The sequence below is a fragment of the Salmo salar genome, chromosome 09 (genome assembly GCF_965601325.2).
Source record: "Salmo salar chromosome 09, fSalSal1, whole genome shotgun sequence".
Lineage (NCBI taxonomy): Eukaryota > Metazoa > Chordata > Actinopteri > Salmoniformes > Salmonidae > Salmo > Salmo salar.
This window is the reverse complement of record NC_138299.1, coordinates 9,757,501-9,783,670: the sequence shown is the minus strand read 5'-3', so window position 1 is coordinate 9,783,670 and position 26,170 is coordinate 9,757,501. Positions and strand designations below refer to the sequence as shown.

General features: G+C 43.3%; 1 protein-coding gene across 7 annotated transcripts; it reads left to right on the top strand.

Annotated features, from left to right (window-relative positions):
- Nucleotides 1-221: 221 nt before the first annotated feature.
- Nucleotides 222-25,476, top strand: LOC106610674 (lysine-specific histone demethylase 1A). Of its 7 annotated transcripts, none has more exons than XM_082955616.1 (21): nucleotides 222-369; nucleotides 1,137-1,173; nucleotides 1,537-1,836; nucleotides 2,058-2,232; nucleotides 2,348-2,481; nucleotides 2,583-2,754; nucleotides 6,890-6,996; nucleotides 7,291-7,372; nucleotides 8,534-8,628; nucleotides 9,772-9,789; nucleotides 10,129-10,271; nucleotides 10,429-10,519; nucleotides 10,663-10,797; nucleotides 13,141-13,214; nucleotides 13,456-13,567; nucleotides 15,095-15,227; nucleotides 18,078-18,265; nucleotides 19,416-19,530; nucleotides 19,989-20,111; nucleotides 20,803-20,954; nucleotides 24,352-25,476. In XM_082955616.1, the coding sequence occupies exons 2-21, from the start codon at nucleotides 1,144-1,146 to the stop codon at nucleotides 24,535-24,537; spliced, it is 2,565 nt and encodes an 854-aa protein (XP_082811742.1). In that variant the 5' UTR covers nucleotides 222-369; nucleotides 1,137-1,143; the 3' UTR covers nucleotides 24,538-25,476. The 7 variants fall into 7 exon arrangements, 6 of the variants coding, with proteins under 6 accessions (XP_082811742.1, XP_082811741.1, XP_082811739.1 ...); XM_082955615.1 differs by having other exon boundaries at nucleotides 223-369; nucleotides 1,137-1,188; nucleotides 2,061-2,226; XM_082955613.1 differs by having other exon boundaries at nucleotides 223-369; nucleotides 1,137-1,188; nucleotides 2,061-2,232.
- The last annotated feature ends 694 nt before the right edge of the window (nucleotides 25,477-26,170 follow it).

Sequence of the window (26,170 nt, the reverse complement as noted above, 5' to 3'; positions counted from 1 at the left end):
CCATAAAATATATTCGAATTTTCAAACTAGTTTTCATTGAGAAGGCAGTTAGTGTTTTTATCTAAATCAATCACTTTTGAATGTGAAAACACACAGAATACTATTCTACGTCACTTTGGTTTTAGCCGACTTTGGCTCACGCCCGGGAGGCAGCCCGTTTCGAAAACTAATGTAATCAACGCTAACCAATCAACTGTAGAGCCGGGGCATTAATCGAATCCCCTCCTTGACAATATCCATAACCAATCGTTGCGTTCACGAGCTCACAGATGTCCCAATACATGACGGTGAGGGGCGGATCATATAATTCAACGAGAGGAAGAGATGGGATTTTCTTTGTGTTGACATATTGATTGCGGCGATTTAGAGGTAAAGTAATCATTGTATGCATGTTATTATGTTTTACTCTTCAACCCACGGCCCCAATATTGGCTGTAGTGAAATGCGATGTTATAGCGTAGCTACTAACGTGATTGGAGTGCAATGTTTTCACTGGTAGTTGCAAGTTAACACACAGACACTTAGTTACTGCTGAGTGAGACTCATTGTTAGCCTGCTAGCTAACGTTAGCTACCGTAGTTAAATTGATGAGCTCGTGAACCCCGTGTAGGCAGTACAACAGGAATAATATACTAGTCAGACAACACTCACGACGCTGATCGTCGACCTTGTTAAGTCAGAGAAGCAAAGTTAGCTAACTAGGTTTTAACGACGTCAGAGGGTTTTATAATATAGATAGCTAAGTTAGCAGTGGTTTAGCCAGGCAGATAGCTAGCTTGTTAGCTCCAAGAACTGTCTGACTGTCCGACATGTTTTCTTACGAAACCATCGAAAAGGCGACTAATACTAACCAAGTAGTTGGCCTATTTACTAATGGTTATTCTCCACATATTTGAAATACAATAGCAAAAAATGAACTAGTTAGAAATCGCTAGCTAACTGATAGCTGTGTAGCTAGCTCGTTACTAACTCCTAGTCACCTACTCCTAGTTAGCCAATAAACCAGGTGCGTATTCATTTAAACTGTTTCGACTAATGATTAACGTTAAACCTCAGGACTGATTGTCTAGCTGCCTGGCTTGGTGGACTTTGCTGTTGTTCATGACCATATTTCTGATTCTGTCTTTATTTCTTAGTGTTTGAATGGATATTACCAGGTCCACGGAGAAATGGGTAAAGCAAGACAAGGTTATTGTGGAGCCCTCTTACATTTGTCATCTGTCAACGCATCTAGTTGGTGCACTTGTAATGCATCCTCAACTTTAAGTATAGCTAGGTTCATGTATTTAGTTAGCTGTTATGGAGTTGTTAGAACTCTTTTCCATATTTTGGCATCATGATATGGAATATTATCCATATAGAAAGTGAGAGTGCATTTTCCTAATATGCAACATCATAGCCTTCTATTATTTTTGACCACAATGGATCAATATTGTGAAAAAGGTAACTCTGGTCATCCTAGAGCATCATATCACAGACAACTCTAAAGCGGCGAATGGATTTGGCTGATGTCGATTTTTGTTTTCCTTTTTCAAGGAGAGGCCTCTGTCTTCCTCCATGATGCTGTCGAGTAAGAAGTCAGACGCAGGTTCATCTTCCGCTGCCGCTTCCACCTCCTTGGCGCCAGGGGGAGCTGAGCGGTCCCTTGAGGCCCAGGCTCCTGCCCAGGTGGGGGCCCCTCCCTTGGCCCCAGGTGCCGTGGAGATCAAAAAGAAGGAGCGGACCTCTCCGAGTGGGGAACCTGGTGGGCCCCCGCAGCCCCACCTCCCTGGTCCCGGGGGGGTGGACCTCGACACGGCCGAGGGTCGCAGGACAAGCCGCCGCAAGCGATCAAAAGTAAACAACCTATAATACCTGCCCACCCATCTTAGAGCAAAATGGAATAAGTCACTCCAGGCACGTACCCCCATCAGCCCATCAGTTAATACAGTAATCTTGGTATGTCGATCTAATTAGTGGTGAACAACACCAGAGCAGTACAGGGAGCTTGACCATTTGCTTCATCTTAGGTGAGCCGGAACGTGGTTTTAATGGAGCGTTTATTGTGCCTCTTGTTGCAGGTGGAGTACCGCGAGATGGACGAGAGCCTGGCCAATCTGTCTGAGGACGAATACTACTCTGAGGAGGAGCGCAACGCCAAGGCGGAGAAGGAGCGCAAGCAGGTGATCCCGCCACCGGCGCCGCCCGTGGAGGAGGAGGCGGACAGCGAGCCTGAGGAGCCCTCTGGTGAGTGTGAGTTAGACTGAGCGAAAGTGCGTGCCTGCGAGCGCAAATGTAACATTGGGTAGCGAAAGGTGTGTGTGTGTGTCAGGATGGGTGTTGAGGGTGGCGGTTTTTGGTTTTCCAGGCGTGGAGGGAGCTGCGTTCCAGAGCCGCCTGCCCCATGATCGCATGACCTCCCAGGAGGCCGCCTGCTTCCCGGACATCATCAGCGGGCCCCAGCAGACGCAGAAAGTGTTCCTGTACATCCGCAACCGCACAGTGAGAACACATACCTACTTCATTAACAAGACTTGCTTAGTTCTGGAGAATATTGTACATTTGGATTTGGGTCTGAAATTGTGGCAAATGATTTGTTTCAGCTCCAACTTTGGCTTGATAACCCGAAAATCCAGCTAACCTTCGAAGCCACAACACAACAACTTGAAGCGCCATACAACAGTGATACAGTGCTGGTGCACAGAATACACAGTTACCTGGAGAGACACGGCCTCATCAACTTTGGCATCTACAAGAGAGTCAAGCCTTTACCAAGTGAGTACATTAGCCTTTTACTATCTGCCTGATATACTATAGTAACTATATGTATAATGCTTATGCTCACATTTAGATAAGTGCATTTCCATGTAAAAGAAGCCCCAAGAGCTGTTCATAGGAGCAACTAGCAGAAAAAGTCTTAAAAGCTATTAGTAATGCATCAAAACACTGTTGAAGTAAAAACCCCTGCGAACTAATATCAACACTTCATTTTTGCTGAAATTATTATCCTTCTGTAAGTTTAAGAAATATTACCTAGTGCCTTGACATTCTGTTACCAAAACCCCACATCTTTAAAGCCCCCACGCAGTCTTTGTAATTATATATATTTTTTAATTATCACTGTCTAATAATTCACTTTATTTAATGAAAATAACTTCTAAATATATTTAATCATTTATTTCCTCCAATCTGATTGTGTGGGCGTTAGGGCATACGTTTGAATATTTTAACACACAGCCCTGATTGGCTGATACGATGATCTAGAGCCCACCTCTTTTCCCAGATATCATCGGTCTATTATAATTGGGTCACATTGTGACGTCATGATGTGGGACAAAAGTTCCATCCCACCTGAACAGGCTGAAATTGCAGGCATTTTGTTTTCAAACAATTTTTACAAATAGCATTATCATAATGTTATTTTGACCTCGTAGTGTCGAAATATCATGAGGGAGTATAATGAGAGTTCACAGAAGTAACAAGTGAAGGTAGACCTACCAATTATTTATAGTATTTTTACTGATAACGCTGTGGTTTATGATTTATTAAGTGACCACAACCAAATTGGTAACATAATGAGTAGTAGAATGACTGCAACTGAATTGGCTGCAATGGGAATCCATAGTAGTCACAAACCACAGTTGGATCACCTGCTACTGTCTTGCCTCCCACTGGCATACTGTTATGTTCAGCTAATAATTGTTTTATTTTTCTTTCTGTCACGTGCTGGTAAAAGCAAGAGTGTTAAAACAGCCTGGACAACCTGTCCCCCTCTCTCCCTGTCGCTCTCTCTCTCCAGTTAATAAGGGTCGAGACAGGTGACATTGACACCTACCCATGAGCCCCCTCTTTCCATTTACTGTAACCAGCCATCTCCCCCACTGAGCACCGGACGTCCATGGACGCTGAAAGTAGTTGAAATTTGGTCAGTCCAAATCGGAACCAATTGTAGACGTCTGTTTCGCAAGTTTGGACAGCACATTTAAGAAAAGTTGAGTAGAGTATAGGTCAGTAAAATACAGTACTGGACAGAGTTTAGTACAGCACACTAGAGTAAAGTACAGTATACTTTACTGTACTTACTGTACCTAACTCTACTGTACTGTTCTCTAATGTGATGTCCAAACTTGTGATACATACACACCTATGATTGGTACGGAGTATTTCCGGACCAACCAAATTTGGTCTTGTTTGGGGGCCATGCTCATTAGAATAATAGCCTAACATGCAAAGGAGGATATTACATTTGTCTACCTCTGTTGCCATATTCAGGATACATCACAATGAAGAGAATGACATTCATTCATATTTATGCATTTTTGTATAGTACAGATCAGGTACCCATGTCATCATTATGTTACTGGTTGTTAAGCCACTTCACTTACTGTAGTTCAATAACCAAAATCGATTTGTTGAAACTCGAGGTGTCTTATCATAGCTGACACCCCACTCTTTCTGCAGACATAATTGAATCTTAATTCGGAGTAGATATTTACGAGCTTTTGGAAAACGTGGTCAAACAAAAAAACGGAGGGAGATTGGTAACAGAATGACGGAACAAAACTTTACATCTGCACTCTTCTTCGAGTAAAATTGTATGTGGAAATTGTTAAAAGTAGTCTTTGTGCATAGAGATGTATGGTTTGTTAAACTTTGAAATTAATGGTTTTTGTTTGACTCAGATGTCACTTTAAAATGTATGCCATTCTGTTACTGTGGAATTGCCCATATGAGCAAGTTTAACACACCACTTGTTTGCGTATACAGGTATTTGCCAAGCTACCAGTAATTTACCAAAGTTTCTCAAGTCTTTGGTAATTTTGATAATTAACAGGTAATCTATGGCAATCCTTGTGGTAACTTTGGTAATATTTTGACTGAAAATGTGTTCATTACATAGCAAAAGTTCAGAAATATGCGTTTTCAAAACGCATTCCTTAATCACTTTTTTCTTCAATAGAGTGATGAGGGGTGTGCAACAATAGTTCTTCCACATAAAATACATTGGTGTAACACGTTAGGCAGAAAATAGTTTAATTTTCATCCGGTGACAACAGAAGTTCAACGATATTTGGCTGGTAGCCACACAAGTAAATGAGCTTACAATCAAAAGGCAAAGTTATTTTTGCAAAATCTATGTAAACTCAGCAAAAAAAGAAATGTCCTCTCACTGTCAACTGTGTTTATTTTCAGCAAACTTTACATGTGTAAATATTTGTATGAACATAAGATTCAACAACTGAGACATAAACTGAACCAAGTTCCACAGAAATGGAATAATGTGTCCCTGAACAAAGGGGGGTTCAAAATCAAGTCACAGTCTATCTGGTGTGGCCACCAGCTGCATTAAGTACTGCAGTGCATCTCCTCCTCATGGACTGCACCAGATTTTCCAGTTCTTGCTGTGAGATGTTACCCCACTCTTCTACCAGGCACCTGTAAGTTTATGGACATTTCTGGGGGGGAATGGCCTTAGCCCTCACCCTCCGATCAAACGGGTCCCAGACGTGCTCAATGGGATTGAGATGCGGGCTCTTCGCTGGCCATGGCAGAACACTGACATTCCTGTCTTGCAGGAAATCACGCATAGAACGAGCGGTATAGCTGGTGGCATTGTCATGCTGGAGGGTCATGTCAGGATGAGCCTACAGGAAGGGTACCACATGAGGGAGGTCTTCCCTGTAACGCACAGCATTGAGATTGCCTGTAATGACAACAAGCTCAGTCCGATGATGCTGTGACACACCGCCCCAGACCATGACGGACCCTCCACCTCCAATCGATCCCGCTCCAGAGTACAGGCCTCTGTGTAACGCTCATTCCTTCGACAGTAACCGCGAATCCGACCATCACCCGTGGTGAGACAAAACCGCGACTCGTAAGTGAAGAGCACTTTTTGCCAGCCCCGTCTGGTCCAGCGACGGTGGGTTTGTGCCCATAGGCAACGTTGTTGCAGGTGATGCCTGGTGAGGACCTACCTTACAATACAACAGGCCTACAAGCCCTCAGTCCAGCCTATTGCGGACAGTCTGAGCAGTGATGGAGGGATTGTGCGTTTCTGGTGTAACTCGGGCAGTTGTTGTTGCCATCCTGTACCTGTCCCGTAGGTGTGATGTTCGGTTGTACCGATCCTGTGCAGGTGTTGTTACATGTGGTCTGCCACTGCGAGGATGATCAGCTGTCTGTCCTGTCTCCCTGTAGCGCTGTCTTAGGCGTCTCACAGTACGGACATTGCAATTTATTGCCCTGGCCACATCTGCAGTCCTTATGCCTCCTTGCAGCATGCCTAAGGCACGTTCACGCAGATGAGCAGGGACCCTGGGCATCTTTCTTTTGGTGTTTTTCAGAGTCAGTAGAAAGGCCTCTTTAGTGTCCTAAGTTTTCATAACTGTCGCTGGATCGAATCCCCGAGTTGACAAGGCAAAAATCTGTCGTTCTGCCCCGAACAAGGCAGTTAACCCCCACAGTTCCCCGTTAAGCCGTCATTGTAAATAAGAATACATTCTTAACTGACTTGCCTAGTTAATTAAAGGTTAAATTAAAAAAAATGCTTTTTACCAGAGAAAAGTAGGCTAAACTGAGAATTTCCAGAGGAAATGTACCTTCACATCAGTCGGTGCACTGTTTCCTGATAGAATGCTCCTTCGTGAATTCTCATCTGATTGGAGAAGTGCAACTGAAGAAAATAGTCTAATGAAAAAAAGCATCTAATCAACATTGGCATTAGTTTCAATTATAAAACGGGTTGTTTGGATCCTGGATGCTGATTGGTTAATAGCAAGGAGTTATAATAATTTGGGGGCTCAACCCTAAACCTCATATGTGACTCAACATAATTTGTTTTTATCGACGTGTCAAAATAGCTGGTTATGTGATTGTTAACCACTCTGATTCCCCTGTGTCCCTGTAGCAAAGAAGACAGGCAAGGTGATCATCATCGGAGGGGGTGTGTCTGGGCTGGCGGCCGCGCGGCAGTTGCAGAGTTTCGGCATGGATGTGACAGTACTGGAGGCCAGGGTGGGTCAATAGCGCATCACACATCGGTACGAGCACAAGTTCATTGGGGCACGCTGTAGCAAAACACTTTGCAATTGAAAACTAACATTTTTCTTATTGGACAAGGTGAGAAATGACATCTGTTTTCTTCCATTTTGTGCCAATTGAACACGACATGCATCCAACCTTCATCTAATACAGTGATACTGACCAGTAATGCAACATTTTCTGCCTTGTGTCCTGTTTTGGCCTGGTGGAACAGCTAATTGTTAGGGTTTTCCTCTTTGTGGTAAATTGGTTATTGTTTCCTCACAGGACCGTGTTGGGGGGAGAGTGGCCACGTTCCGGAAGGGCAACTATGTGGCTGATCTGGGGGCCATGGTGGTGACAGGACTGGGTAAGGCATTCATTCATAGACACACACAATTACACACACGTACAGCCAGTGCCGGTGGTAATGAACATTACACGGAAGAGAAAATAAATTCCTGTGCCATCCTGTCAATCCCCCCCGCAACAGTTCTATAACCCTGATAACTATCCTGTCCCAATAAAAATCACTTCCTTCCCGTGCTCATTTTAACATGCCCAAATCAGAAGTAACTTCCTCTGCTAGGTGCTCGTCTGTCTGTCCCCCGCGCTTTCCCTACGCTGCATCTGCTCCATGTGCTCTCTGCGTGTGTGTCCATAGCAACGGCTCCACTTGGACGAGAGAGAGCTATTTTCCATTGCCTGCTCAGCTGAAGGGCCTGTTTTATTTATATGTAGTGATTGAAAACAGAAGAACATCTGTTACTGTTGGAGGGGCAGGGGGGGTAAAATCATGTCCTTCTAAAACTGCTTACAACACACAACTCAGTTTAAAATAATTCCTGTACTGCCCGTTCCTGTGGGCTGTTAATCCTCTCCCGAACTTGGCTCTAGAATTTCACTCCAGTTCCTGTAGGAATCTCGCTGGACCCACAAGACCCATGGGAGTCCTGTTCCTATGTCAACCTCTAATATTCATGATTGAAAGCCACTTTGAACAGTAATTTCAAATGGACCTGCTGTGACAGCTGCTCACCAGCAGAGGGTGGTGTTGACCATGTCAATGTAGTCTGGGCCCATATGAGCCAAGTGTCGGAGTAGGAGTGCTGATCTAGGACCTGTCCATATAAATTTCTTCATTATGACCTAAAAGGCCAAACTGATCCTATATCAGCACTCCTACTAAGACGCCTTGTGGATACGGGCCCTGATCAATGTAGTCAGAAGAAATAGGACTGGGCAGCTAAATTATGGTTTGTCACTTTTCTTCTTTGTTTCATGGAACACTGTTGAAAACCGTGAGATTCCACAAATGTTTCAAATGATACATAGTTTAGTCATATTCAGGTTGTATCACATTCGATATATGCAAAGAAAATCTACCCTCTCTATCTAGCCAGGCTGTTAAACTATGACATTTAGTTGTAGTTCTAACATTGCTATCTAATATAGGTTGTGGGCTTAGAACTAGTCTATAGGCCTACAGCCATAGAATCTATATCCTGATGTTCTATCTGGTGTGTTCCAGGAGGGAATCCCATGGCGGTGGTCAGCAAGCAGGTTAACATGGAGCTAGCCAAGATCAAACAGAAGTGTCCTCTGTATGAAGCCAACGGTCAAGCTGTGAGTGTTGCATCGCTAGCTATTTGGGTTACTCACTTAGTTTGAGTTATGAGGTTTAGGCCACACACACTCCATATATGCCAATGCACTGCAGTAGAGTGAAATGCTTGTAGAACATTATAACAAAATTAATTGTCGTATTACATTGCCGTTTTGTGTCTCGTGCAAGCATGCTCGACTTTGAAGTGTCTGCTAACCACAAATGTAACCGACAACCATTGTACTGTATATAGAAATATTTTATTTCTGTTCCCTCAATGTTAACTCTCTCCGGTTTTGTTATTTACCTCTTGTGCTGAAGATGTTTAGATTTAATCCAGCACACCACTATGTGCTGTGTTAGCGGGGCCCTTACTTTGTCCGCAGGGCTGCTTGTTTCCGCGGAACGCAAGCAAAGCGCAGGGTGGATTCAGTTAACCACTTAGCAGGGTGGATTCAGTTAGCCGCTTAGCCTAGCGTGTCATCAACAGCAGCTCTGCCCTCTCTTTGTTGAGACCACACTCTCCCAATGTAATACCATTAGACTGGAAATAACCAGCAGTGTTCTCTTCAAGCTATTATTTTCTCCCTCTGTCATGCAGCGGTAGGATGTTTGCGGTTATTTTCATGCCAGGGTCATATTCATTAGGGCCAAACATAGAAAAACGTTTTTCAACGCAAAACGAAAATGATCACTTCTTAGTGGACAAGTTGAGGTAGTCCCTACCTGTCTCAGTCCATTTTATTTTGTTTGGTGCCTAATGAAAATGACCCTGTTCAGAGGTGTTAGTCAGGGATAGGGCAGCTGGTCACTCTCCACACAGCGCAACTGATTTCCTTTTCTGCAGGGGAAGCTAATTAAGTGTCCTTTTTCAAGTGTGGTTAAATCTGTTTAACATTTTAAAGGAAAGAGTCACACATTTTGAGTCATATGACACAGAACTCATCATACCGGCTGTATTTCTGCCTGCTAGTGCGGCGAATAGCTGAAACGCATGAACATATGAAATAACCCCGGAAATCGAGAGAACAACATTGCTCAGAGATGCACAAATACACCAATTTTTTTATGTTATATTGTATCTTTTAAGTTTGTTTATTTAATTTGTTAATTCTCTCCTCTCTCGACCCCTCCCGTGTTTATCATCTGGTGGATCGCGAAAGGGTGAACGATGCACAAGCGTATGTATTGCTTTACTACATGATAACATTGTTCACCTATTGTTAATAATTAATGTTGCATCCGATGTCTGTACACAGAAGACCGTAATAGAACTGTCTGTCCTTGAGTGTCCTGAAAGGCAACTGTCTGTAGAAGCCTTGTAGTCAGCAATAGCTTTTCGTTCAAGAGATATATTTCTCTTGATCACTTCCTAATGGTAGAGGAAGCGATTCCTTTCTAAATTGGATAGCTCTTCTTTATGACGGCATGTTCATGAATAACAAATTGCTATAATCATATTGTTCATTATTAACGTTAAATTCTATAATCCTAATGTTCATTGTTGATCTCATCATCAGGTACCCAAGGAGAAGGATGAGATGGTGGAGCAGGAGTTCAACCGTCTGCTGGAGGCTACCTCCTACCTCAGCCACCAGCTGGACTTCAACTTCCTCAACAACAAGCCTGTGTCCCTTGGCCAGGCCCTGGAGGTGGTCATTCAGTAAGTGTTTGGCCCTTTGTCCAGACGTATGCAGGGCTTGGCAACTTGCACAAATTCTGTGACGATGGTTGTATTTCATGAATTAAAAAAAGTATCCCTCTTTCTCAACGGCACGTATCAATTCTTAGGTGTTCTTTTGACTGGTAACTTCCAATAGGTTGCAGGAGAAACATGTGAAAGATGAGCAGATAGAGCACTGGAAGAAGATAGTCAAGACCCAAGAGGATCTCAAGGAGCTGTTGAACAAGGTGACCATGAGTACCACTGTCTCAGAGGTCAAAATAACAACAAAAGAAGCTTTAATGTAGATGTACTCTCTCTCTCCTTTTAATCTGTTTTCTCCTCCTTTGTCTATCTACCTTTCTCTCTTCCCCCTCCCTCATTCTCTCAGATGGTGGGTACCAAGGAGAGGGTCAAGGAGCTTCATCAGCAGCACAAGGAGGCCAGTGAGGTCAAGCCCCCCAGAGACATCACTGCCGAGTTCCTGGTCAAGAGCAAGCACCGCGACCTCACTGCGCTCTGCAAGGTGAGACCACTCATGCTCTGTAGAGGCAGAGGATAGGTTTCTTCCATTTTTCCCAGACCTCAAGTGGACTCCTGATGTGGTTTAAGCATTGTTGTGGCCTTAGAACATCCTAAAACAGATTTGATAGGGCACTACTTGTTCCATACAAATAGCTGCAAGCAGTTAATGGCACATTACTTTGATTACATTCCCGTTTGCTTATTTGTTTTTCCAAAACAAACTTCATTCTTGTACCGTATGGTACTTCCTCCAGACTCACACACAACGTGGATAAGCCATACATTTAACAGCTGGAGTCATTAGCTGGAGCATCACCTATTTCTAGCCTCCAGACACAATTGGATTCAATTAAAGGTGTTCTCAACATATGTGTTTTCAATTCAACCATTTATGGGTGATTTTATCAGAGTTTTTTTTGCAGGGCCTAAAATGAACACCTGCCAAATGTGGGTAGATTTTGGCATTGGTGGGTAAGATGTCTATTTCACCAGCCACATTGGCAGGTGGTCAGGGCTCCATCCACAGTGTGAGCATTTCACTCGCATTTGTGAATAGAAATAATCAAGTAGGATCTGTGTACCGCTGTTGATGGAATTTCAATCAACTCATGAAAATAAGTGTTACTCAGCTTTCCAAAATAATTGTGGCCGTTTTTATATAGCAAGTATCTCCTCCATTCAAGTCTTAACTTAATTTGAGTGAACTTATTAGGGGGAAATATAGAGTTTAATGATTATAGCTGACTTGCTGCCACAGTACGAACTTAGCGCAAACCATGTTAATACAGTAAAAGGATGGATTGGATTTGGGTAATTTAAAGGGATACTTCGGGATTTTGGCAATCAGACCCTTTTGTCTATTTCCCCAGAGTCAGATGAACTCGTGGATGTGGTTTAAACATTTTTTTTTTTATCTCTGCATGCAGTTTGAAGGAAGTTGCTAACTAGTGCTAGTGCAATTGCTAACTAACGGTCTACTAGCATGCTAGTAGATACCCATAGACCTGATCAAGCTAGTTAGCATTGGCCCACAAACTACCTCTTAACTTCTTTCCTACTGGACACCGAGACATAAAAATGGTATCCATGAGTTCATCTGACTCTGGGTAAGTAGATTGCCAACATCCCGAAGTGTCCCTTTAAGCCAAGGAGACAGAAGTGTACTTGAGACCATAGGGGCACATCCTAACTTTCACTTAAATCTAATTTTCGCCTAGTTTCCCATTGACGTCAATGCACGACTAAGTGAACATTTGACATAAGTAGAAGTAAGGATGTGCCTCAGAGACAAAAAATGGTAAACAAGACGGTTTCAGCAGCATGTGTTTGAGTGGTCTAATGCTTTGCCTGTGTGTATCATTAAAGGCGGTACAGCCTCACTTTCAGCGCAGATAAAGCTCCACCTCAAGTGTATTTTCGGGAAGCAAGTTTAAACACAGCTGCTGTCTGAACTCGAGTCGTCTTTTGGTCGACTGCCTCCTGAAAAGGCACTTCTAAGGCTTGACTCAGCCTGGTCTGTCTGTCTGGCTGGAAATGGTGTGAATGCACACAAACACACACACACACACACTGAGAGCGTGTGTTATACTCGAACAGGGTCGGGAAGGTGGGTGTCAATGGCTGCACGGGTAGGTGATGAAACCTGGACAGGGTGACTCAGTCCATTAAACTGAGTGGGCTGATGTCCTTCTTACTTTACTTTAAACCTTCTTGTGTGCACAAATAGATGTACTCCAGTGTTTCCCGTTCTATTGCTCATGTTGGCCCCCATGCCTGAAACCAGTCGACTTCAAATGGTTTCCTGAATGCTCCATTGGCGGCCTTTGTGTCTTGCCAAGAAAAATAAATGCTCGCTCTCCTCGTTTTTTTTGTTTTGTACCTTTACCACTTTTTTTTCGCAATTGGTAGTTAGTCTTGTCCCATTGCTGCAACTCCCGTACTGACTCGGAAGAGGCGAAGGTCGAGAGCCATGCGTCCTCCGAAACACAACCCTGCCAAGCCGCACTGCTTCTTGACACACTACTCGCTTAACCCGGAAGCCAGCCGCACCAATGTGTCGGAGGAAACACTATACAACTGCCGACCGAAGTCAGTTTGCAGGCGCCCGGCCCGCCTACAAGGAGTCGCTAGAGCGCGATGAGACAACGACATCCCGGCCGGCCAAACCCTCCCCTAACCCGGACGACGCTGGGCCAATTGTGCGGCGCCTCATGGGTCTCCCGGTCACGGCTGGCTGTGACACAGGCTGGGATCAAACACTGCGATACAGTGCCTTAGACTGCTGCACCACTTGGGAGGCCCCATGTCTCAGTGTTAAACTCCTTTCTTTTCCCCTCTCCTGTAGGAGTATGATGAGTTGGTGGAGTCGCAGGTCAAACTGGAGGAGAAGCTACAGGAACTGGAGGCCAACCCACCCAGGTAACACTTGAACACCTTCGCTCCACTGTAAAGGGCTGCTGTTGTACTATTCTTTAAGCATGTGGGGTGCTCTAGCCTGGGTGCCAGTCTGTCTCTGCTCTTTCTTATGGAGTTGTCATGGCAATGTTTAGCTTGTCAATGACAATGGAGTAGGCAAAAGTACAAACAGATCTGGGACCAGGCTAGATGTGCTCGCATCCATCTGTTCTTTTTTTTCCACCCTCTGCCGATCTCTCCACAGTGACGTGTACTTGTCGTCCCGGGACAGGCAGATCCTTGACTGGCACTTTGCCAACTTGGAATTTGCCAATGCCACGCCCCTCTCTACTCTCTCACTCAAGCACTGGGACCAGGTATACTCGCACTCACTCATTACTCACTTAGGTCCAGTATGTAGCTTTGTAGTTGACCTGACCAGATTCACATAGAATGTGAGTTATAGATCTGTCATCCACAATGAAAGCCATTCTGATAAGCGGTGGATCCATTCTATGTGTAGTACTTCTATGCTTCTCGTCCTTAAGTTTCGCTTTTGCGTCTTGCTTTCGGTTTTGTACACCAGCTTCAAATAGCTGAAAAATAGTATTTTTCGTTATTGAAAGTATTCAGACTCATTTGACTTCTTACACATTTTATGTTACAGCCTTGTTCTAAAATTGATTAAATGGTGTAGTTTTTTTCCTTCGTCAATCTACACAGAATACCCAATAATGACAAAGCAAAATCAGTTTGTAGAAATTATAGCAAATAAAAAATGAATAAAAAACTATCACATTTGCATAAGTATTCAGACTATTTACTCAGTGCTTTGTTGAAGAACGTTTGGCAGCGATTACAGTCTTTACAGCGTTTACAGTCTTGCCTGGACACAATCCTGTCATGGAGCTCTGCGGACAATTCCTTCGACCTCATGGCTTGGTTTTTGCTCTGACATGCACTGTCAACTGTGGGACCGTATATAGACTGTATCCAGGCTGTATCACAACCGTTTGTGATTGGGAGTCCCATAGGGCACAATTTGGCCCAGAGTCGTCCGGGTTTGGCCGGTGTAGGCCATCATTGTAAATAAGAATTTGTTCTTAACTGATTTGCCTAGTTAAATATGATTCTTCGCAACCAGGTAATGGTAGATCAATTTGTATATATTGCTGTGACGGCCATTGGGTGCATGCAATTCATGATACTTGTTTGCTACAACACATTGCTGAAACAAGGGGCAACAAAGTTTCATCACGTTGTGAGGAGTCCATGTTACCGCTGAAACGGACTCATGTGCACTTGTCTTTCTGAATGCCTGGATTTCTTCAGTCATCTGTTTGTTCCACAACACACAATTCTTAAACGGTCTACTTTTGTCTCCTCTCTTCTTATATTGGTTGTTAGATGATAACCAGGCTTACTTTTACTGTTTTTCAAATCAAAATTGATTTGTCACATGGGCCGAATATAACCGGATTAAACCTTACTATGAAATGCTTACATAGAAGCTCTTAACCAACAGCTGAGTTCAAGAAAGAGTTAAGAAAATATTTACTAAATCAACTAAAGTAAAACATTTTAAGTAACACAGTATAACAAACCACCAGGCTATAGTCCCCGTAACCTGCAAGTACCCTTCTAAGCCCTTGTAAGCCAATCAATCAAATGTATTTTTATTAACCCCTTTTTACATCAGCAGTTGTCACAAAGAAAGTGCTTTACAGATACCTAGCCTAAAATAATAAAAACAAAATGCTGAGGCAGAAACCACAAATAATAAGCAGACATAATTCACATTCTGAGTGTTTAAAATGTATTGATTTGTTGTGCTGTTTTCTCTCCCTCCTTATACCATATATAACCCACATTTTGTGTTCTCCCTCCCCTTTTCTCCTGTCCAGGACGACGACTTTGAGTTCACAGGCAGCCACCTGACAGTGAGGAATGGCTACTCCTGTGTCCCCGTGGCTCTGGCCGAGGGCCTGGACATCAAACTGAACACGGCGGTACGACAGGTCCGATACACCGCCTCTGGTAAGTTTACAGGATATTTGTGGGTAGCTGCATTTATGCTTGTTTGTCAATCTGTGTCTTTTCTTTGTGTTGTCTGTCTGGGTGTGTCAGTCTGTGTATTCCTTTGTTAGTGTGTGTTTTAACGTGTGTGGTGGGAAACCTGTGTGTGCAGGGCCAAATTAATGCAGCGGCTTACCAGGGCTGAAGCCCCTGGGCCAAGGCCCGTGGGAGGCCCAAGAGGCAAAAAAATAATATCATTTGAGGAAATACAGTGCATTCGGAAAGTATTCAGACCCCTTCACTTTTTACACATTTGTTACGTAACAGCCTTATTCTAAAATGTATTAAATAGTTTCCCTGATCAATCTACACACAATACCCTATAATGACAAAGCAAAAACAGGTTTTTCGAAATTTTTGCAAATTTATTACAAAGGTAAACGGATCACGTTTAACGTCTCTAGGAGGTGTGGGACGCTACCGTCCCACCTGGCCAACATCCAGTGAAATTGCAGAGCGCCAAATTCCAAAACAGAAATACTCATTATAAACATTCATGAAACAAACAAGTGTTATACATCGGTTTAAAGATTAACTTCTTGTTAATCCAACCACGGTGTCAGATTTCAAAAAGTCTTCACGGCGAAAGCAAACCATGCGATTTATCTGAGAACAGCGCCCAGCAGACAAATCATTACAAACAGTTAGCAGACAAGCGGAGTAACAAAAGTCAGAAATAGCGATAAAATGTATCACTTACCTTTTTGATCTTCATATGGTAGCACTCCCAAGACTCCATGTTACACAATAAATGCTCGTTTTGTTCGATAAATTCCCTCTTTATATCCAAAATCCTCAGTTTTTGTTTGTGCGTTTTTGTTCAGTAATCTATTGGAACAAAGCGCGGTCACAGCATGCAGACAGAAAATCAAAAAAGTACCATAAAAGTTCGTAGAAACATGTCAAACGATGTTTATAATCAATCCTCAGGTTGTTTTTGTCATAAATAATCGATCATATTTCAACCGGACAATAGCTTCGTCAATAGAAAAGGAGAAACGCATTGACTCATGTCTGGAAATTTCCACTGTCCTCTCATTGAAAGTGGTGTTTCTCCCTAATTTTTCAGAGTAAAAGCCTGAAACGATGCCTAAAGACTGGTCACATGTAGTGGAAGCCATAGGGATCGTGAACTGGGTCATACGTCTTTGTATGGTGGATAGGCTTTCAATGGAAAAACAGGCATTTCAAAATAATAGCACTTCCTGGATGGATTTTCCTCAGGTTTTCACCTGCCATATCAGTTCTGTTATACTCACAGACATTATTTTAACAGTTTTGGAAACTTTAGTGTTTTCTATCCAAATATACCAATTATATGCATATCCTAGCTTCTGAACCCGAGTCGCAGGCAGTTTACTTTGGGCACGCTTTTCATCCAAAATTTGGAATGCTGCCCCCTACCCTAGTGAGGTTAAGTAAATATTGAGACCCTTTACTCAGTACTATGTTGAAGCACCTTTGGCAGCGATTACAGCTTCGAGTCTTCTTGGGTATAACGCTATAAGCTTGGCACACCTGTATTTCGGGAGTTTCTCCCATCCTCCTCTGCCGATCCTCTCAGGCACTGTCATGTTGGATGGGGAGCGTTGCTGCACAGCTATTTTTAGGTCTCTCGAGATGTTCAAGTCCGAGCTCTTGCTGTGTCAGTCAAGGATATTCAGAGACTTGTCCCAAAGCCACTCCTGCATTGTCTTAGCTGTGTGCTTAGGGTTGTTGTCCTGTTGAAAGGTGAACCTTCACCCCAGTCTGAGGTCCTGAGCACTCTGGAGCAGGTTTTCATCAAGGATCTCACAGTACTTTTCTCCGTATTTCCTTCTATCCTGACTAGTTTGCCAGTCCCTGCTGCTGTTAAACATCCCCACAGCATGACGCTGCCACCACCATGCTTCACTGTAGGGATGGTTCCTGGTTTCTTCCAGACGTGACACTTGGTATTCATGCCAGAGTTCAATCTTGGTTTCACCAGATCAAGAATCTTGTTTCTAATGGTCTGAGTCTTTTAGGTGCCTTTTGGCAAACTCCAAGCTCGACTTGTAGGACAGCGTTTCCCAGTTCCTGCCAATATCCAGAAACTTCGCACCGTCATTGAGTGGGACAACATTCCACAGGCCACAATCAACATCCTGATCAACTCTATGCGTAGGAGATGTCTCATTGCATGAGGCAAATGGTGGTCGCACCAGATAATGACTGGTTTTCATATCTACACCCTACCTATTTCTTTTTAAGGTATCTGTGACCAACAGATGCATATGTGAAATCTGTAGATTAGTGCCTAATGAATTTATTTTAATTGACTGATTTCCTTATATGAACTGTAACCTAGTAAAATCTTTGAAATTGTTGCGTTTTTATATTGCCCCTTAATATTGTACAATCTGTGTCGCTTCTTTGCCCTGGGCTATTTGTTTGAGTTCAAGACCAGATTGATCTGTTTGTCGGAGTAGCCGGTCATTTGTGTTGTATTAAAAAGTATTCAGCTAATGTCTTTTGTCATGTAAATGACGTAGTATTGCATAAAATGCGTTTTTTATTTATTTTTAAGGCTGATTTATTTTTATTTTTTCCCCCGGACCCTGCAACAACAAAATAATCCCATGTGTGGTAACCCTAAAATGCCTCTGCTGAACTGTTGCCTATGCCACATGGCAAATATTATGGCTTTATTATAAAGGGCCTTCTTCAACACGAAATTTACCAAGCATTGAATTGCATCTGGTGCACATGTTTGTTTTGTGGGGGGGGTGGGGACCTTTTTGCGTGTGTTTTGTTGTTTGACTAATTGCGTGTATGTCTCTCGCTCTCCAGGCTGTGAGGTGATTGCGGTGAACACACGCTCCACCACTCAGACGTTCATTTACAAGTGTGACGCGGTTCTGTGCACCCTACCCCTGGGTGTCATGAAGCAACAGCCCCCTGCCGTACAGTTTGTTCCCCCCCTGCCCGAGTGGAAGACCGCAGCTATCCAGAGGATGGGCTTTGGCAACCTCAACAAGGTATGGATCACCCCTCCACTTGGCTTTGCCACACTGTCTGTTATTTTTGGTGTTTATCCATGTGGATTGAGATGAATGTAAGACTTGAGACTTGCTGCTGTACAAATCGATGTCTAAAAAAAAAAAAAGCCTCTTGGCTCACTTGTTAGTAAACAACTAGGAAGCAAAGTAAAATCATAGAGCTTTCCCGCTGTCAAGACATGTATTTCACTCACCCTGTCAATTTACATGAGCATCTGAATTAGCATCCCGAGGCACCGCTTTGCGTCAAGCATGAATCAGCCCAAGTGTTTTGTACATACACAGTGGAAAAAAACAAGGTTACCTCTCTCCCCAAAATAGCATTTTTATCCTGGTTTATATCAGCCCTGGGAGGGAGAGTTGGGGAGTGTGTACGGGTGGGTGAGTGAGTGAGGGTTTTGTCAATCTGTTAGTAATCAGATCAGCATCCATCCTCCACTTTCTCTCTCTCCCTCCCTCTCTCTTTTCTCACTGAGCCCCAATGTGCATCATCTACTGCAGAGTTTCTATCTCCTAATTCGGCTGCAGCAGAAAATGCTGCATCATTATGCAATGCGGGAGCTGTTTGTGGTGCCTCGTGGCCACCAGAGGGAGCGCTGCCTCTGGATACAATTGAATGGAGCTTAAACTCCACAACCTTTTTGTCAGCAAAACACCCATCTAATGACAGCATTTTGTAATATGAAAATATTTTTGTGTGAAGTGGGTATTAAACAAATTAGACGAATACAGCTGGAATCATAGAGATTATATAATTCAGTTCTATCTAATTCTGTGTTTAGTGCAATGATGAAATGCAGTTGCTCAGGCTTCTCACGTTTGGTCAAGTTCCATCTTTCCCTCGGGTGTCTCTTATGAAACAGTTCTCTTCTGATTCATCTGACTCTTCAGGGTTCTTTCCATATAGTGAGCAGTGCCAGATCACTAGCATCATCAGAAAGGCCCAGAGCTCAGAATTCCTCCTGCTCTCCCAGTCTCCATGCTCTGACCTGTTTTGTTACCTCGCCACAGGCCATCAAACCAGACTTATTGCCCAACTTATGGATTTATTGCCCTGACTAGATTAGTATGTGTATTTGGTGTGTATTGAATCACTCATGCTGATATTGTGTGTCCCTCCCGTCACTAGGTGGTGCTGTGCTTTGACCGTGTCTTCTGGGACCCTAGTGTGAACCTGTTTGGCCATGTGGGCAGCACTACAGCCAGCAGGGGAGAACTCTTCCTCTTCTGGAACCTCTACAAAGGTGAGCACAGGCAATTCTCTCAACACTGTGGCAATTGGGATCTTTCTCAATCAAATGTAGTTTAAAAAGCCCTTTTTACATCAGCAGTTGTTAAAGTGCTTTACAGATACCCAGCCTAAAACTACAGAGTAAGCAATGAAGAAACACCGTGGCTTGGGGAAAACTCCTATTTTCTTAGTTTTAAATGTCCGACCTTTTATCTCCTTCATTGCACTGATCTGAAAGAACCGACCAGGTGAAAGGTGGCCTAATGATGAGCTTCTTCCACCATGTAGTTTTCAATTGTGACGTTGCCCACAGTGCAGATAAAAGGGAGGATGCAAGGAGAGGCTGGATTTGTAAGCAATTGAGATCGAGACGTGGTGGCATTTTGGATGAAGTCACCAATTTTGACTTGGGACAGAATTTCATTCACCTATGCCTCTGAATTTCATCAATGTGTCCCCCCCCCCTCCCAGCCCCCATACTGCTGGCACTGATGGCAGGAGAGGCGGCTGGCATCATGGAGAACATCAGTGACGATGTCATCGTCGGACGCTGCCTCGCCATCCTCAAAGGCATCTTTGGAAGCAGTGCAGTACCTCAGGCATGTGCGAATTGGCTTTCTTTGGACATAGAATTACACTCAATATAGCTGCTGGTCCACCCGTCACGGAATGTTGACTTGAATCAGAATTTTTGTTCTAGTTATGTTTCTATGAGTCCACTCAAACAACAGTCAAATACATCATGAAAAAAGGTGTCATGTAAGCTACCGTAATTTCCGGACTATAAGCCGCAACTTTTTTCCCACGTTTTGAACCTCGCGGCTTAAACAATGACGCGGCTAATATATGAATTTTTTTCCCCGCTTTCAATTTTTTTTGAAAGGAGATGACTTCAGTGGTTTCAGTGCACAGAAGGAGGAAGATAGTGACCAATAACTTTCTTGGTAGGCTACTGTTTACTGCAATTTTTTTGTTACAAGCCGTGTTTCGTTAAAGCCTATTTTTGTTACAAGCCGTGTTTCGTTAAAGCCTGTGTAAAGTTAATTTGTTTCAATGTACCGGTAGGCACCTGCGGCTTATAGACATGTGCGGCTTATTTATGTTCAAAATAAATACATTAAATTCAGTGGGTGCGGCTTATATTCAGGTGTGCTCAATAGTCCGGAAATTATGGTAATCATATGTAGTTATTCATGTTGGTTAGCTTTGGAACTGTTTAGTATTTACCAACCATGTTTACTGGAATCTGATATCGGCATGGAAACTCACTGCTGTTTGTTGTCACGGCAGCCCAAGGAAACGGTGGTGACGCGTTGGCGTGCCGACCCTTGGGCGCGGGGCTCCTACTCGTACGTGGCGGCCGGTTCCTCTGGTAACGACTATGACCTCATGGCCCAGCCCATCACCCCTGGCCCCGCCATCCCCGGAGCGTCTCAGGTAACACATCTGACCACTGTGATACATTACTTTACGAGACAGTTTCCGGGATACACATTAAACATAGTCCTGGGTCAATAAGTATGCTGTGGAGAATCTCCATTAGAAGTGATTTCTGGTCCAGGACTAGCCTAAGTCTGCCCGGGAAACGGTACTCTATCCACTACATATTAGGGATTAACACCGGTAACCAGGATCCTGGGACCACTTCACATTTCCACAAAAAATGTTATGACAAGACCTGGGGGGGAAAAAAATTCCCCAATGTTGCACTAATGCAATTCCACAAAATACACAACATGCGCAGCAGCAAATTGGCCAAAAATGTAATAGCACCTTATCTCGAACAGGTTATCCCATGGAAGCCTTTAGCCTAACGTCGTTATTTCACATAAAGTCGTCATAAATTCAAAGCACACCCATCATTGACACTGCCGGACTGCACACGAGAACTCTAAACTGCATTCGGGTCGCATCAGAACTGAAAATTATATGCTTTCCCTACCCAATCCCAGTGAGCTGAAGTCTGAGTCCAATTCCGACATCACAAAAATTAAATGACCCCGAACATTTTGAGAAAACAGTTGGCTATACAGTGCCTTCAGAAAGTATTCACACCCCTTTTTCCACATTTTGCTGTGTTACAGCCTGAATTTAAAATGGATTAAACTGATATGTTTTGTCACTGGCGGCAGGGTAGCCTAGTGGTTAGAGTGTTGGGCTAGTAACCGAAAGGTTGCAAGTTCAAATCCCCGAGCTGACAAGGTACAAATCTGTCGTTCTGCCCCTGAACAAGGCAGTTAACCCACTGTTCCTAGGCCGTCATTGAAAATAAGAATTTGTTCTTAACTGACTTGCCTAGTTAAATAAAGGTAAATAAAAACTGGCCTACACACAATACCCCATAATGTCAATGTGGAATTATGAAATTTCTACAAATGTATTAATAAAATGCTAAAATGTCTGGAGGCAACTATTCAACCCCCAAAGTTCAGGACAACACATTTGCTTAACAAGCCACATAAGTTGAATGGGATGTGTGCAATAAAAATGTTTAACATGATTTTTGAATGACTACCTCATCTCTGTACCCCACGCATACAATTATCTGTAGGTCCCTCAGTCGAGCAGTGAATTTAACACAGATTCAACCACAAAGACCAGGGAGGTTTTCCAATGCCTTGCAAAGGGCAGACATTGAATATCCCTTTGCGCATGGTGAAGTTATTAATTACACTTTGGATGGTGTATCAATACACCCAGTCACTACAAAGATACAGGTGTCCTTCCTTTCACTCTGAAGCCAATGGTGACTTAAAAAGAGTTGCAGAGTTTAATGGCTGTGATCGGAGAAAACTGAGGATGGATCAACAACATTGTAGTTACTTCACAATACTAACCCATTTGACAGAGTGTGGGGGGAAAAAAGGAACCTGTACAGAATACGAATATTCTGAAACATGCATCCTGTTTGCCACAAGGCACTAAAGTAATACTGCAAAAAGTGTGGTAAAGCAATTAACACTTTGCATTCAGGAAAAAAAGTTATGTTTGGGACAAATCCAATACAACACATTACTCAGTACCACTCTCTCCATATTTTCAAGCATAGTGGCGACTGCATCATGTTGTGGGTATGCTTGTAATTGTTAAGGACTGAGGAGTTATTCAGGATAAAAAAAAAAATGGATTGGTGCTAAGCACAGGCAAAATCCAAGAGGAAAACTTGGTTCTGTCTGTTTTCCACCAGACACTGGGAGATGAATTCACGTTTCAGCAGGACAATAACCTAAAACACAAGGCCAAATCTACACTAGTTGCTTACCAAGAAGACATTGAATTATCCTGAGTGGCCTAGTTAGTCTGCTTGAAAAGCTATGGCAAGACTTGTAAATGGTTGTCTAGCAATGATCAACAACTAATTTGACAGAGCTTGAAGAATTGTTAAAATATTATGTGCAAAGCTCTTAGACTTACCCAGAAAGACTCATAGCTGTAATTGCTGCGAAAGGGGATTCTAACATGTATTGACTCAGACGGGTGAATACTTACGTAAATAAATAATTTTTAATACATTTGCTAATATTTCTAAAAGCGTTTTCATTTTGTCATTATGGGGTGTTGCATGAGAAATTGTGTGGAGAAAGTCAAGGGCTATGAATGCTTTCTGAAGGCACTGTATTAATTTAAACTAGTGTTGAGGACAATGCGGTGGATGTGGGTGGCAGCAGAGTGAGGAGACGAAACAGCCTTTGGGCATAGAAAAAGTGCAGAGAGAAACTCTTAGTTATGATGAAGGATGAAAATATTGGATTAAAGTAGGCTAATGCAATTGAAGGCATGTATCAAATTCTTCCTTATACTGAAATTCCCAAAGTCATATTTAAAGCAATTTGTGTGTGTGTGGTCTCCTAGATTATCATTTCGGCACCGTTTTGATTGGGACAGTGCCATTGCGCTGCTTTGAGACAATCGTGGGGGACTCTAGATAACTAAACTGACATGGATTGATTTTTCACTGAATCTCTGTTTGGATATTCGGTAACAATTAGGCTGGGGAGGTGAGTGATAATGATCATATTTTCTAGTTTGATCAGAACATTTTGCTAGCATGTTATACAAGTGGATTTTGTTCTTCAGCGTGTCCTACTCGTGACTTCTCTGAATCAATGTGATTTTATTTTGTTTCACTGAATCGGTCTGTAGATGTGGTTAATTGAGCTCTGGCTGGACAGGTGGAAGTGGTAGCTTATTTGTTTGCTCATCTATCATCCCAATCTGACTGAAACCCAACATTTTGACTCCTGTCTCGTGTGAAAAATCCTAACTTTGTTCTATATTCCATTGGTTTCATTATCAAAGCACGTCTCGCCTGTGCATGTCAAAATACTGCTGTAACATTTCACCCGCTTCTCTGCACTGTCTCATGCTGCTGCCCATAGTATGAGCGCTTCGGTAGGGAAGGTTTGATCAACAAATATTATGAATATATATCAGAACAGAGTTGGTCACCGTTAAGATATGTTACCTTGATATTTAAACAATTTCCTTATAAACAAAGACGCTAACCCCCATCAATCATTAAACGGCCCATCGCTCTAAACCAATGAGAATGTTGATTATAACCACACGCTAGAAAGTCACTCTGCACATTTCATGAATTTTTTGGGCCAATCCCATTCACTAAACCACCAGAGCATGTGTGCAAATCTCATCCTCCTTAGCCAACCCACAATTATTTGACCAAACCGAGTGGTTCCCGACACAGATGTTTTAGGGTCGTTCTGATGTTGACACACTAATTGACGGGAACACTCAAATTTATGTTTGGGATGATGAGTTTGTCGTTTTGATGGCTTTTTTTTCCTTTTTTTCTCTCTCCCTCCCCCTTTCGCAGCCTGTCCCTCGTCTGTTCTTCGCTGGGGAGCACACTATCCGGAATTACCCAGCCACGGTGCATGGTGCCCTGCTCAGCGGCCTGCGAGAGGCGGGACGCATCGCAGACCAGTTCCTGGGCGCCATGTACACCCTCCCCCGACAGGCCACGCCCACCACCGCCCTTCAGCCCTCCCCCAGCGTCTAGACCCCCCCCCCCTTTACAATGTCCTTCCATGTTCAAGTGATGTCAGTGACTCCTGTTAACAAAGACTCTTTAGATGTAAAGAATGTGTTTTCGTTTTAATCCCACCAATGCTAATATATGGACAGAACAGTGAAACCCCAATGTACATTCCCAAAGGTCGAGCCAGCACATTACTTAGCCTGTTCTTATCCCCTTAATATGACGACATCCACCTCACTAAGTCAACGTTGTGGGTCCTCATAGCTGATGCAGTTAGGTGGAACCTACAATGGAAGTCTCAGATGGTTCAGTCTCCCTTCCGGCTCTGCTAGCTAACCTCCGTGCTGCAAGAGTGTGATCAGTCATGGATGAGGGTAGGAATTGGCCTATTTGGATGGATAGACCTAAACCAGGGTCTACTATGAGCAGGGTAGCCAAGTTCCTACCCCAGTAGGATGACACTAGTGTCATAGCTGACCTTGTTCCATTGTCCCAGCAATAAAGATGGATGGGCTGAAGAGGAGGAACAACAGCCAATGGAATCCAGAAACAGAGGGCAGCCGATCAAGCGCTGCTCCCTACCTACTGTACTTGTAAAGAGCAGGTGCGCTGCGCTATCTAGCAACACAAATGCACTCACTCCCATTGAAAATTTTTTTCCCCCCTATTGAAATGCTAGTTGCTGCAATGTTGTAGCCTACAAGTGCGTTGTATTGATTAATTTAAGGCTGTTGTATGCCTCCTGCTGAAGGGGACCTGTACCATGTAGGGTTGGAGTAAAGAAAATAGCAGTTTGTATTGAAATGCAAAAAGATACATACTATGATTGATTGTTGAGGGAGAAATTCCAGTTGTGAATGTTTTTGTTAAACAGCTACTTGATATTTTGTTGTCATTGCATACTTTAAAGAAACTTTTGTCATTTGGGTATAAAAATAAATGCATCTTGCGTCAAGAAAACTAGTTTCTTATTGAACAAGTTCAGATGGTATCTGCAGTGTTTGACTCAGCTTTCTTCCATTTCATCCCTAGTTAACACAATCCGGGTGGTTATGAGTGGAGGAGACTAGCTTCCTGACCAGTGTCTACACACAGTGTGCGTCAATCTCTCCTTTCTCCTGAAGTGTACACTCGTTCACTACCCACAAATCTGAAAGCATTGGATTGGAGGCATGGGCTAGTGAGAATTTCTGCCATATTTATTATACCAGTAATTTCCTTTTTAAAATCAATATAGGGAAGTGCAGACTTTGAGGGAGGAGAGATAATTGGGACTCCCCACTCTGACCTGGGTGGCCTCAGTATTTTATGTAGTGCTGACTCCCTGTCCTCTTCCTGACCCTTCTGACCATTGGCCTGCTCCCTGGAGCGTGTATGCGTGTGGTGGCTGCCACAGGCTTTGGCAGCTTACGCCATTGTAGGGGTCTGATGGACCAATGGAAAAATTGCACTGGGAAGTTTGGGAACATAGCTCAGTGCCAATACCTCTATATTAGAGGGATATTCCCTGAGCATAGGACTGTGGACCACAGAGGTTTGACTTAACAATAGTAACTTTGGTTGGAAATGTATTGAAATAGCTCTCAAGGTTGGCACTGGGTTATTTCCATGTGTGGTTTACCATGGGGCTCAGGGTGGCTGGTGCGCTTTGCAT